The sequence below is a fragment of the Sipha flava genome, unplaced genomic scaffold, assembly GCF_003268045.1.
Source record: "Sipha flava isolate LNK unplaced genomic scaffold, YSA_version1 41_pilon_pilon, whole genome shotgun sequence".
Classification (NCBI taxonomy): domain Eukaryota; kingdom Metazoa; phylum Arthropoda; class Insecta; order Hemiptera; family Aphididae; genus Sipha; species Sipha flava.
The window spans coordinates 1,622,260-1,637,425 of NW_020273144.1; the positions used below are offsets into that span (position 1 = coordinate 1,622,260).

Genomic DNA, 15,166 nt, shown 5'->3' on the forward strand with positions numbered 1-15,166 from the left:
GGATTACTCGATCGTCGTCCTTCGCCACCGGTTCGGTGCTACGAATATATTATACGATATATGGCTACTGTTATCGGCGGCCAATAATCGCTATGGAATATCAGTATAGCTGCTACGTTCAACCGATAACGATGATCGGTGCACACATGTGTGTACATTTTGTGCGCGTGTGGTCCGATCAGAACCAACAACAACAACAACCGTATCGCTTTGGGATTCATAGTATTCGCCAGGGTACGAAATCCACCGCGAATGCACAACGATAGTGGCACGTGTAGTTGCCACGGCTGTGGTGGCGGGATGGGGAGAGGGGCTCCGGGTATAATAATTTGAATTCATCAGAAATAGTGTTAATCTTGCGCTTTTACCCTTTTATCTCTCTCGATCAATCAATCTCTCTCTCTCTCTCTCTCTCTCTCTCGTTACGTCTCGGTCTATTTATCTCTCTTTGCTCTCTTAATAACAAATTCCGAAGGGCATCGTAACAGCAACAACAGTCGCCCGCGCCTCGTTTTATCATCAACGCTGCGGAGGCGACTGCCACGCTCACGTGTATAATATGCGAGTTATTACGGACATTCCGAGTGGCGCGCGCAGTACGCACCACCGACGACAGCGGCACCGACGACCGAAACGCATCGACGGTGGTGACGGTGTAATGCCGAGGACTCGTTTCGGTCGTACGCCGCCAGTCGGTCGGCCGCCGTCGCGCATCTACCGCCCGCCCGCTCGACGCCGATTTGTACATCGGACGCCGCGTTACTCCGGTGGCGGCGGCAATGACGGCGGCAGCGAACGCCGTTTTTACAAAACAACCAGCTATATTATAATATGGTCGACGGCCTTCCCGCGTCACCCTTCCTCTTCCTCCGCCGCTCACTATCCCCTTCACCTCCTCCACCACTACCTCCGCCCAACACACAACACAACACTACACAACGACAGTGTTGCCGACACCGACCTCTCTCGTTGCTAGCGCTTACAAGCTTTAATAATAATAATAATAATAATAATAATAAGAAGAAGAAGAAGAAGAACATTATTATGATAATGACTACGACGACGACGACGACAGTGTCCTCCTTTAATAATGTATATATATATATGTTTTAAGATGTATACATATATTATTATTATTATTATTATTAATCGTACAAACGTTCGTTTGTTTTTATTTCGCGTTTTAAAAATTCGACGGTGCGTTATCGCAACACCGCGATAAAATATACGAGCATTGGGTTGGGAACGATTTTGTAATACTCGTATGGAGCGTAAATATAATATTTCAGTAAAACATTAGAATTGTATACGCTGTGCTACAATATTTTTGAAATGTACAATTTTATCGCAACAATTATAAATGTGTTTTTCATTCGTAAATGCGATCGGGAGCAGTCGTGATGAAATAAATATGGAACGTGATGGGCACAAAGTGCGAGCCACTAATTGTTGCGTGCAGGGTTCGTTTTAGTTTTATCACAATTGATTCCGTCTGACCACGTCCACGGAGGAGTTGGTCGAGCCAAGGCGGCGATTTTTACTCGTACTTTTTGAAAATAAGCGGGCTTTTCACGGATCGTACAGGACATAGCAATATCTCATGGTGTAACTACGACGGCGCACCTAACGGCAGGCCTCATTGTCATCAGTGCAGGCAACTAGTACCGTGCGCGCGTGTGGGTTTAAGTACGCGGATCACTAGTGTGTGTGTGTGTGTGTGTGTGTGTGTGTGTGTGTGTGTGTGTGTGTATGTGTGTATGTGAGTGCCGTGTTTGCGTGTGTGGCGTGTCAGTATTGGCGACGGGCGCCTGTGCGTGTGTGCCGGAATTAAAAAATGCAGTAACCGACACACTAACTCTCCGCCGTCCCCACTCGTTCATATTTTATACTCCGCTGTAAATATACGCACACACACACACACACACACACACACACACACACATACACACACACATATATCTTTCGGCGGCAAACTCGACGTCAGAATATTACTATCAGCGTTACTAAAAAAAAACACGGGCCGCTCCTTCCAACAGCACGGGCAAAATTCCCAAGTCTTGTATAACTCGGTTGTCGGAGAGAAAAAAATTCGATTATCACTCGACGGCGGCGAATATAATTATTATATTATTATTATATCGCAGTTACGTCATTGCGCCAATTGACGTTGAGGCCGCAAACAAATGATAAACGGCTCTCGGTTGATAAAAAATAATTGTAACTATATCAAACAACAATATTTTATATCTAAATATAATATTGCTCTATCGATCGGTCGATTTCCAAATAGTTGCTCATGTCGGAGAGACAATAACGAGTTGTGCACTGCTGCACTAGGGAAATTATTTTATATACATATATTTATATATTATATATATATATTTATATATTTATTTATATGTTAATTATAACAAACACTAGGCAAAGATCATAACCATCAACATTTCCTTAGAGTAATAAATACCGACCTAGTTGAAAAACACACGCCTATTTGCATTTGTTTTTTTGGATAGGACTGTTTTTGGGTATTAGTAATTCGAATGTGCCGGGTACGGCTGTGCCATCGGCCGACGGAGAAGAAATAATCAGTGACTTTTAATGAATTTTTCCTGACATAATTTTTTTTTTTTTATATAAAAATATGACACACGAGCGTATTCCGTACACGTTGTACCTACGTTCGGGGAAAATTATTTTCCATCGAACCGCGAAACGTACGTTCGTCGGCCAAGTGAGCGAAGGCTGTTTGCGAAGATTCCGCGGGCATCGGGTGGAGACGGTAGGTGGTTATGTGCGATAAAATTATTTTTCATGTATAGAAATAACGTAGTCGTTCGGATGATAAGGTCTGGACGAGGTGGAACGAAAGGAGGGAAAGGGGGAAGGTCGAACCAGGTGTACGCGCGAAGTCATACATGCACGTACGGGTATGCGGCGGCGGCAACGGGTGCTCAGCAACGATCGGTGGGTGCGCGGTGCGGAGAAGTAAAAGGAATGGTGCTACGATGATGGCCGACCTCGGTCGCGGCGACGGCAACGCGGTTGGTCGGTTCTTAGTGCGCGCGTGGAGAACCCGGACAGAGTTCTCTGCGTCCCCGTGAACCGATCAGAGCTCTGAGAAATAACCTACGCCTGGTCACATCGTCTTGGAACCGCGGCTCGCAGGCCATGGTCGGGACGGTATCGCGGCCAGCGGTCGACCGGGAAATGGGCTTTAAGCGGTCACCGGCCGCCCGCGGCGGTCGGGAAAACCAGAACGAATGGAAAATACGTTATCGTTGCCAAATGGTCTCGCGTCGGGAATATGTACAATATAATTGCGCGCGTAAGCACGTCGCACCGAACGGCATTCGGTGGGCCGTCAACTCTCCGACGTCCGATTGATTGGAGTGCCGGGCACACGTGTCGCGAGAACGTTTGGGTACACGCGACCGAATGGTTCGGATAACAATAATGGTATCGGCGGCGGACGTAGGCCGGGACGGAGTTGATAAAGCCGACGAATGCGTCGGCGGGCGGACGACGCGGCGAGCGGGTCGTGCGTGCGTGTGCCGCCTACGTACGGTGCACGTGGTGATAAAGCATTGCATGTATGACGTTGCCCTACGATACGTGTGTACCGTACACACACGCGTAAGCGTTATTACAATATCATTCAACGCGAAGCGCGGATACCGCCGTTTTTGGTTCGGCCTTTGGACACCGTGTCCGGCGGTGGCGGCGAGAGCGCGCTGCGGTCGGCTGCGATCACGAAAATATGCGCGTGGACGTGCGGCGGCCGTGGTCGTGGTGTGATCCGTATAAAGCGCTACGGCCACGGCTGTGCGGCGGCTGGGTAGTATAGTAGTAGTAGTAACGGTATGACGGTCGGGAAGACGGCGGCGGCGGGGAGCGGTTCGCGTACAATGCTATGGCGTGAGGCGATGTTAGCGGCGGCGGCAGCGTCGATGACGGCGAAGCGGTGAAGTGACGGTGCGGGCATGAAGTGGAATAAACATGTATATGTGAGCGAGTGTGCGTGCGTACGCGTGTGTATAATGTGTGTGATAGACGAAGAGTAGAAGGGCGGGTTGGACGGGTTGCGGCGAGGTGGGCGAGCGGCCGTGGTCGGCGGCGGCGTCGGCGGCGGTGGGTCAGGTGAAGGGTTCGTCGTGCCGAGGTGGCGGCGGTAGTGGCGGGGGTAACAGCAACAGCAAAGCAGCGTCGTCAACAACAGCGAGCCAGTGTTATTCACGAGTTACGCGACGTAGCGCACCACTGCACGCAGCTCGTCCTGAACGCGCACTCGCACTTACGTATCGCTTTTGCGCGCGCTATTGTGTGGCACGATCACAACAATATTATAATATTGTATCCACCAATATCTATTATATTTTATCGATTTCGTTAGTCGCGAATTTTTTTTTCTCTCCATAAACGCCTCGTTTAATTTTCTCCGATCTGTAAGGCCGTCGTGGGGGGACCGTGAATCACGTACGTCCGTTGTTCAGGTTTTTCTTGTTTTTCTCTCAACGTTCACCAGTCCTCGCTATCGAACTAGCGGTATTTGTCGCTCTAGAGGGACCCACCGACCGGGGGGACACGGGCACGACCGTTCAACGGCCAGAGAAATCCGGCGTTAAACCATCCGCGACCCGTTCATCAGCAACCGCTCGACCGATCACCAACACGACGACTTTTCGCACTAGCGCCCGGTGGACGGAGACCACTGTTATTGCCGGCGTGAACGTTATATGATGTTGGCCCGGCGCCGCAGACGCCGATACCGACGTTACAACGCTTCAACGACTATCAGGAAGAGCGGAACAGTGACAGCGGCCGACAGACTAATCATCGTCAGCAGAACCAGCAGCTCCAGTGACAACGACGCAGCCGTACGCCAACATGACGACCACCGTCGGTCTGCTCTCGCCCCTATTGCCGCCGACCGCTGTGACGGCAGCCGTGGCCGAAGAGCATCAGCAACAGGATTACTATTACGTGCCACAGCCTCAGCCGACACGGGTCGTTCGCATGAAAATGTGGAGTGACGACGACGACCAGAACTTTTACTGCGCCGACGACAGTTCGACGGTGAGCATGCACTATTGTTATTATTATTATTATTATTATTATTCTAGTATATATTATCGTCTTTGTCCGTTGCTACACGGTATTTAAACCCGATATTCGTCGACCCCGTTGGTTTTTATCGTTGTCCTTAAGCGCGCGCGAAGGGTCGTCGGGTGGAGGTGCGCGCTCGCCACGGGGATGTGTGCGAGCGATTCAAAGTTCCCGCCAACCGTCGCCGCCGTCGCCGCCGCCGCCGTCGCCGCCGCCGCCGCCGCCGGGTTGCGGACGAGCCACCGGGCGACACACGGTTCGTGCGGAAACATGTGCGCCTGATGATAATAATATCTTTTATTTTCTCCTCCCGTTTATCGCTTTTTGATAACCAATATCAGCGCGCGCGTTTGACTTTTGAGCACGAACGCGCGCGTTGTCTATCGTTTCGAAACGAATTCTTGAAATGATTATTTTTACAGATATATTGTAGGAACGGCGGCGGTGGAACTGTTGAATAATACTGTTTTATTATTTTTACCTATGTGTTAATAATGATTATAATGGCTAACAAAACGATTTTTCGATAGTACTTTTAATGCGTATAAAAACAAAAGTGTGTCACGTATTAAGAGGTATCAGAATCGATTCTCTATTCGCAATGTTTATTATGTTTAAATATTTTAGTTTGTAAATGTCAAAGCTTGCGCTTGTGCGTCGAATACGTAACGTTTTGTGCGTGAACTTGTACTTACAGTTACGCAATGGGTTGGGAGGGGGTAGTGGAGGGGCATGTGGGCGGCTGAGATATGTTTTCAAGCCGATATTAACGTTTCGACTTTTTGATAAAAATATCTCGTGTAAATTCCCCTTTTCGCTGATTTCCGGGATAATTATATTATTGGAAAAAAATACCAAGAATAAGTACACGGTTCTTCCGTATTCGCATCGAATATGGTTTTCGTACTCGCTACTGCCGCCGAGCCAATCCTCTGCGAGCGTGCATATAATATCGCGTAATTTATGCGGTCGAGGTTTGTACTATAAATGCGAGTCGTGCACCCCCACACGCGATTCGTACACGATTTTTTTACGCGTTCGAAATATTTTGCGAACTCGGTCTATCCGCACGAGCTGTTAACTGCCGTCAATCGATGGCATGTATTCGAGGGATGTAAATATGTCGTGATAAAACCCCCCTTCTTTACCACAGTCGGGCAAGATTATCTGTTCGTTTGTATAAAAATTGCGGTGATCACAGTATTATAATATCCGGCTGCCGCCACTGTGTTTCGGTGAAAATCGCTGTTTTCATTAGTTATATTATTATTATTATTATTGTTGTTGTTGTTGTTGTTGTTGTTGTTGTTGTTGTTGCGCGGTGCGGTACTTGTAGAACGACCCGCGTAATAGAAAGCAACGGACTGCACAATGCGCGCGTGTAGGTTGGTATCGCGATAGTAGCGGAAGAAATATGCGGAGAAAGTGTGTTAACCGAGAGCTAGCAGTGGCGTCGGCGACCGTATAATAATATAAAAGATTTAATGTATTTTTTTACTCGGACTGCGAAGACTGCGCGAAAACGTGCCCCAAACGTTCGCAGTGGCGGCGGGGATAGGTTGAATTTTTCTTCCCCCCTCCCTCCTTACTGTACCGCTCGTCCGTTTCTTTTCCTATTCGACGAAAAACACTGCTCATGAAACGCTAATCGTGACGAAGTTTCGCCGTGGACTACTCACGGTCGGCGGAGAGTTGGAAAACGGACGGTGTCTTAGAGGCACTCGTAAGTTTGGTTCAATGTACAGAAATAGAATTGCTCTTTGTGTACGGGTAAACAATCGATTCGTTTCGTGCGAACTTTACAAATACTCTGCTTGCCGTTCGCTTGCACATGTTCACGAAAATCACGTACAATTCCATCCGAATTTTGTCTACTCGTCCTAACAATAGTATTATGTAAACGTTCCTGGGCGGGGAAGGGTGCAGTACCTTTGAGCTTATAAGTTTTTCGTTTTTCACATCTTTTTCGAAGTCCGGAAAATGAATACGCGTTTATTTCGTATAAACATGTAATATTTAAGCAATAGTTTACGACTATTACGAGATCGGTGTTGAATGCTGACGAGGACGAGAATAGTGCCAGTGTCAGTTTTCCCTAACGCTATCTGCACGCCTTCGACGATACTAGAATGTGGTACTACCACGAACCGAATTGTTGCTAGATAGCGCCATCAGTGCGAATCGTTGCCACGCAATATGGTTTTTTAGTACGCGAACGCAAAACGGGAACTCGTGAGATGAATACTTTACAAACATACGCCTATTCGAAAAAGAATAGAAAAAAAAAATCTGGAATTTGGTATTGAAACATGATATAGGTTTAATCACAAGTGTACGCAATTTTTTTTAAATTTATTGTTTGGTTCTCATTTAATTATAACTGATGTAAATTGTTTGAATTACTTTTTTTTCTTATAGATAGGTTCGAAAGTAGGACAAGTCTATTTTCGTCTTACCTTTTTAAAATAATATTTTAATTATTAATGATCAACATTCATGGAATAGAATGTAGATAATCGTTTTCTAAGATCTTGTCAACCATATTTTAACAACTTATTTTTCCTTAGTTTGTTTATTTTCACAATTTTCAATCAAATTTTGGTCAGAAACAAACCACGGTAGAATTTTCTTGTAATTTTTAACATTTCAATGATAAAGTTTTTAATAAAATTATTATGATAATACAATAAAACGATAAATTTTTTTTCGTCTAATATATTTTGATGAATTATTTTGTGGAATGTTTTATTTCTGTAGATTTAATGATAGATGGAAAGTTTAATAGTTAACTGGTTAATATCATCTAAACTTACTAATAATGAATAAATAATGAATTTAAACAATTTCATAAAGTATAACATAATACTCATTTTATTAAATGAATTATCAAATGTATATGGTTCATACACAGACTATAAATAGGGATATTCTAATTTTAATTTTTTTTTTCTAAGATATCTTATAAATTTTATAATTTAACTAACTTAATGATTTATATTTAAGAAATAATTATATTTTCGTACTAATATCAATATCAAATTGTATATAGAACTTTTATTTTTTTATTTCTACGTCTATAAATTATATAGTATATTATTCGAAACGGGGTTAATTTTAATAAATTTACATTATTTCTTTCATTTAGATTATCTTTTAACAATATTAAATTATGATATATTAATTTTATCACGGTTAAATATTTAGGTTAAATTTTGAGAATTTAATTGAAATTATTTTTGATGTATTTATGAATATAATACCAATTTGCATATTTTTTCATTAAATAATAACTAATTCAATTTTTTTATTTTTTTACAGAATAGCTTTTTACTACTGAACAACATGGGTATTCATGTTTCACCGATGACAACCATCAATACAAGCATGTCAAATGAAACTGGCAGCGAATCAAATGCTTGTAAAAGACGATTATCTTCATCATTAGAAGACGATCATATTCCTAAAATAGCAAGACGAATGGCTAACAATGAGGAACTATTACTGAATGAACATATTATAGAGCAATTGGATTCAGCGTCTCAATTGAATGATGATGATGCTACATCATCAATTGTTGCTGCAATAGCAGCTGTTACTGATGATTCAGATTGCAGTGTTGAAGATGATGACGACGATGATGACGACGATGATGATGATGATGATCAATACTTACCTGCTGGTAGTTTGTCACTATCTTCGTCTAATAGTGGAAATGTCTCTAATTCTGCCAATTCATCTTCTTTATCAACATTATCGTCTTCTCAACAACATAACTCTCACAATCACTGGAGACAAAATCACCAACAACAGCAAACTATCAAATGTGACACTAATGGTAAGTGTTATTTGGATTTAGGAAGTGGTGGTAGCATTACAACGACTACGACAATGGCTATAATTCAACAACGAACTAATACCGAACCAGAATGCTGTGAGTTGGGACGTTGTGTACCTGCTACACAATGTTACAGACGTCGTAGAGCTGCAGTGTTTGATGCATCAATGCGTAAATTAGGAAAATCTAGCGGTGGATCCAATGGTGGTTCTCAGCAAAGCTGTGAGGCTGGATTGCGTAGGTCGGTGCTTATTTGTAACACTTTGAGATTGATTGAGCGTGAAATGTCTCGAGAAGCTGCTGCTGCAGCACAGCAAGCTCAACAACGACGTAGCTTATCGACAACGATAAATACTCATCAATCACACCAACAGCAACAAATTGATGTCTTACACCATCAAAACCATAATAATAATAATAGACGATCTCCAACACCTTACCCTTCTGAATACAGAAATGGTCGACCAGATATGATGGTTGATCATAATAGTAGCAGTAGTAGTAGTAGCAGTAGCAGTAGCAGTACAACAGATTCTATTGACTCTGGTGTTGATGATGAATATTACTACGATGACGACGATGATGAAGTAGATCATCATCATGGTCATGCAACAGGAATGACTACTAATCATTTAGATTTGAATAATCACCATCTTCAGTACTACAATTTAAATGGAAGTATTGAAGATTGTGATAATTATATTAATTCAGATGAGTATGATGAAGATGATGATGATGAAGATGAAGATATCGATAATTCCAACTTGCCTCTAATGGATCATCAAACCTATGATAACAGTTTCAACAATAAAAGAAATACAGCTTTGGGTATTGGCAATCATCAGTGTGATGATAATATATTACCATTGATTGGTAATAGTAACACTACTATTACATCTATTGATTGGGGCTCAGTTTTAAGCTTATCATCATCAAATAATAATAGCAATGGTAACAGTTCACAATCGTTGTCATCAACTTCAATAACATTGATGGATAATATTAATAGCGATTGTGATATGTCTACGACAGTATCTAGTGATAATGGAGATCGCAAATCTCAGCAACATAAACGTAGAAGACGACACTATAAAAATCATTACCATCATAATCAAACCCATAACAAACAGAGACATCATCACCATTCCCACCATCATCAACGGACCCAGAAACGTCGAGAACGTGGAATTGTATCGTCATTATTAATGTCAAAAAGTAAGACATCAACTAATTATCAAGTACCATCACTAGTGAATCTTTGTAATAATGAAGGAACTAATTAAATACTTGCAACATTATATCTTTTAAAAACTTAAATGTATATTTAAAAGCATTAAGTATTGATGTGTGATTATATGACAATGGAATGATTAAATTTACCTAGATGTTTACGCGTGTACCTGATAGATCACATTTATATATATCTTAAATAATTATTGAATACCTGTAAAGATATTGATATGCAAATAGCAATCTGCAACAAGGATGGCTGTGTAATATTTAAACCAACGGGCAGCTCAATTATTATTATTATTTTTTAATTTTAATGTAGGTTATGTTATTATAATTTTATTATCTCTTGTAGAATAAAATATGTGGACATGTATTTTATTTTCAAAACAAATCAACAGCCAACAATATTACTAAATTCTTCATCATGACACTAATATTTAAATTAAATGTTTTGCAATAAAATTATATGAATATGTTATAGGTCTTATAATATATTAAGAGACTTGTTACCATTTTAAAAATTTTATACATAATATAATATAATATAATATATATTTATATTATATTATTATTATTATTATTATTATTATTATTATTATTATTATTATTATCATTATTATTATTATTATTATCATCATTTTATTATTATTATTTGTATAGTAAAATTAGATCATATATTTATATTACAATCGTTTTATAGAACTAAAGTCCAAGTTTCAGTTGCAAATTTATTTTCAGATAATAGTCCTAAAGAAAAATAAAAGTGAACAGTTTAGAACTCCTTCAATTACTCAAGTATATACTTGAACTTGAGCTTATGTTTTATTCAATTGAAATTATTCTATATAATGATAGTAAATATTATCGTAATTGACACGGCCTATTTATATTAAGAACTTTAGATACTAATTGTATTATTATAATCCGTCCATAGATAATGAAATACAAGTTAAAAATTAGTAGCCGATATTATATAACACTTTGTATCTGAACAAAAATTAATTCATCGTCCAAATAGTAGCATTTGTTTTTCATTGAGATCTCTGTTTTTATTTTTATTTTAAAACTATTATTTTATACCTAGAATATGCGGTAATATATATACAATCATTTTATTTGGTTTTACTAATAAGAATTAGGGTTTTGGTAAATACTAAAAATTAATTGTTGTGTTGTCTACAAATTCAATTATGTACTTATTAATAAAATTACATTGTAATTGCAGTATTATTTGTTTAAATGATAAAGTAAAAAAATATGTTAAACAGCAATAACAAAATGAATCTATAAAATAAGTAAGTTAAATTAATTGTCATTTTTTGAATCCACTGATGTTGTTTGTTAATAATAGTAAAATATTGTATTATAATTATTGATATCGAAGAGCTGCTCAATGAACCAATATTAGCAACATTGTTTATGAAATTGTGTAATTAGAAATATATATTGTATAAATAAATAAATAATAAGTATATATGTGTGTATAAATATAAAAATCACAATGTTTATTTAATGAACAAAGTATGTATATACTAAATATTATATGATATTGTTGTGGTAATTTATTGTTTTACCATAATCAAAAATCGAATATTACAATTATTTTGTTAAAATAAATAAAATATAGGTATATATGTGAAATTTGATTGTAGTTCATTATTTCTTATACTATTTAGACTATTAATAAGTACCTAAAGTTCTCATTTTATTTTTTTTAAAAATAATTATTTACAAAATTAAAAGTTTATAAAAAAAAAGAAAAAATGAACATAATGTCTGATTTAATTATAATTGCCATAACATTTTATTAAAATCAGTAAAATATTTGGTAAATGAAAATAATATTACAAATTAAAATTTAGAATTAAGTCAATTGGAACTATCAAAAAAAATTTTGAATTGTATTTTTTTTTTAGGTTATTAACAATATTATGTATAAAATCAAGTTATTAAAATTATTTATTTACTTATTATTTTAACTTATATGTATAATTATATATAATATATAATGAGAACAACTATAAAACCTTTAGAAAAAAAAAAATAATTTATCACAGTTATCAATGTATATTTTTTATACCTTTTCTGGGTATAGTATATTTTCAACATGTTTGATCTAATAATAACAAAACAATTAAATTGCAAAACATTGTTAAATGTTACTTTCAAGCAGACATGAGCCTTACGAGATGTAGGATCAACAATATTATATTGTAAAACACGTATTGATTGTCATACTAGACTGATGAACCAAAAACTTGAATAAATACAATATAAAATAAAAATGAAAATGCCTTAATCATGACATGATAATGTTTTAGTGAATTACAAGTTCTATATATCTATATATTGATAAGAATAATTGACTATGAGTTGATCATAATAATTTCTGTACATGATTAATTATGGCTTGTAATTTTATCTCTGGTTTAATAATTGTTAACGTACCTATTTATTTTTTCTAATGAAATTGATATTATTAAAATCATTTATAACTTACAAAAAAACTGTTGATCAAGTGTTACAGTTCACCAAATTTGAAAATATATCTTATTTACATTAGTTATAATTAATATATATGTATATATACCTCTATAGATATATATTATTAAGTATTAAATGTTGTGTTTATTTTCAGTTTCTATTTATTTACAGTTTTTTTTTTTTAAATACCAACATTAATTTTATTTTAAAAAAATATAATTGTTGACAAAAATCCAATTGTTCTACATCAGGTATATCAAGATTAATTAACATAGCGTTTTAATGATGGGTACCAGTTTTAGCCATTTTTATATCATAAATTTTCAATGAATTAATTACCTATCAGCTTAACGATTACGTTTTAATCAGTAATGAGCTTTATTAACGTATGCCGTGAATCTTTTGCAGAAATATCTATTTGACATTTAAACACGATGTCGAAAATAACATAATATTAAATGATGAAGATAATATCAAACTGGACAATTAATTACATTACCCAATGTTCATTAGTTGTAAAAGTAATTTATTCAAGTAAGTGAAATCAAATATTTTATAATAAAATAAAAATGTGAAAGAGGAATATAAAAACATATTGTTCAGCCTTTTTTTTGTCAATTAAGTACCTATTGTTATAAATCGTTTATAATTGACATTATCTTATCTGAACATAAAATAACAAGTATAATAATAAATAAATGTATAATAAAGTAATACAGAATACTGAATGGTTTAAAAGACTATTAAAAAAAAAAAAAAAAATTCGACCACATTATAAATTGTATTTATGTAATGTTGCTAAGAATTGTTAATTTCGTACGATGAAACGTCCCAACGAAGGTCAAAAGTGAAATCAAAAGCGTTCAAAAAAAAAGTCGACGGCATTGCTTTATGTTTCAGCAGAAACATAACGAAAAAGATAACAGTAAACATATTACACGAAATAAGTGCTATAATATAACTCGAACTAAAATTATTTTATATTTTACAGGTGCTTACTTCAGTTGGGTTACATATTAAAATGTATAATGAAATCCGAAGTGTAACAAGACCATGGATCAGTGATAATAAACATTTAAGAATTCATTTTTGGACTTTACGCATATACATATACATTTATGTATACCATGTATCTTGTTTACTTGTAATTATAATTAAATAAATTAAATAAAATTTACTTACAGAAACAGTAATGTGTACGTTACCGCGATTGACCAACATGCTCAAGACCATAACAATGTTTCTGTTCTAAATGTGTAATAATTAAATGTACATATTCTTAGTTGCAATGTTAACCGACAAACTTCTCTTGTCTTATTTCATTTACCACTATAACCGGAGATGTCAATGATCTACACAGAACGAGGAGTTTACTGCATTTTTCCATTTCGTAGAGCAGACTTGAGATGATGATCCAATCTGAAATGATAACAATATGAAAAATATAAGCTCAATAATATAGTTTTTAATGTATATACATTGGCGTGGGAGATTTGGGAGTAATTTTATACTTATTTTTCTTATAATAAAAACAGATCTAAGCCTCAATTAGACAGCTAATTAGACCTATAAAAACAGTATAGAATTTCGAAGTTTTAAACAAAATAAAAAGTGAAATTATGTTTTGTCTGCAGAGCATTATTTGCTAATTTGAATTCATCTTAAATTTACTTTTATGAACATGTAAAGAATACATTATATGTACTATAGAAATTGGAAAACAAATTCAATTGAACATGTTGTAATGAAATATGACTTTGGACCACATAAGTAATAGATTCATTAAAATTTAATACTGATAATTAATAATTTTGTCCAAAAGTTCAAATAATTTAGTCAAGTTTCATACAATTTATCATTTAATTAAAGAAAATATGTTCATTATTAATATAAAATATCAAATATATTGAATTTCTACATTCGTTAATTAATTAATATTTATTTTAGAATATTATGAAAGTTTTTATTTTATCATTTAACAATTTGTAATCAATTAAATATTTATTGTGTTGTTATATAATTATTAAATATAATTATCTATGTTTTCAAATTTGAACATTATTACCTACAGTAATTGAATTATACTCGAATTGTTCACGAGTTAATATTTAATTTAAAACTTGTTTTTTTTTTCAAGGTCTGCCATGTTTTTGCATATTATATTATTTATATATAGATATTATTAAGTTATAACTATAATATAAATAAGTACTATTGTAAAATGTAAAATTTGAAATTCGATAAGTTGTAAAAATAAATTAAAGCTCTTTAATTGAAATTCATAAAGTATTATTAAATTTAAAGTACTTTTATGTTTTCAACTATGCTGAAGTATAATTTCAACTTATTGAAAGTACATTTTTTATTTTTATATATACCAATTGTAAGTACTATGATTTACTAATCATTTATAAATTAACATTATTTTTAGACGGGAAGTTCGAAAAATATTTATTATCCTTGAAATATTTCTGTATTACATATTTATATCTAAATCATTTATTTTTTAAA

At 35.9% G+C, this 15,166-nt stretch overlaps 2 protein-coding genes across 3 annotated transcripts; both read left to right on the plus strand.

The window, feature by feature from the left end:
* Positions 1-4,196: 4,196 nt before the first annotated feature.
* On the plus strand, positions 4,197-10,669 carry LOC112688933 (phospholipase D C-like). Its single transcript, XM_025562367.1, has 2 exons — positions 4,197-5,073; positions 8,422-10,669. Exons 1-2 carry the CDS (start codon positions 4,885-4,887, stop codon positions 10,219-10,221), a joined length of 1,989 nt encoding a protein of 662 aa, XP_025418152.1. The 5' UTR covers positions 4,197-4,884; the 3' UTR covers positions 10,222-10,669.
* A 2,248-nt stretch (positions 10,670-12,917) lies between these two features.
* LOC112688996 lies at positions 12,918-14,412 on the plus strand. Of its 2 annotated transcripts, XM_025562474.1 has the most exons (4): positions 12,918-13,189; positions 13,459-13,580; positions 13,647-13,775; positions 13,840-14,412. In XM_025562474.1, the coding sequence occupies exons 1-4, from the start codon at positions 13,114-13,116 to the stop codon at positions 13,846-13,848; spliced, it is 336 nt and encodes a 111-aa protein (XP_025418259.1). In that variant the 5' UTR covers positions 12,918-13,113; the 3' UTR covers positions 13,849-14,412. The 2 variants fall into 2 exon arrangements, with proteins under 2 accessions (XP_025418259.1, XP_025418258.1); XM_025562473.1 differs by having other exon boundaries at positions 13,647-14,412.
* The last annotated feature ends 754 nt before the right edge of the window (positions 14,413-15,166 follow it).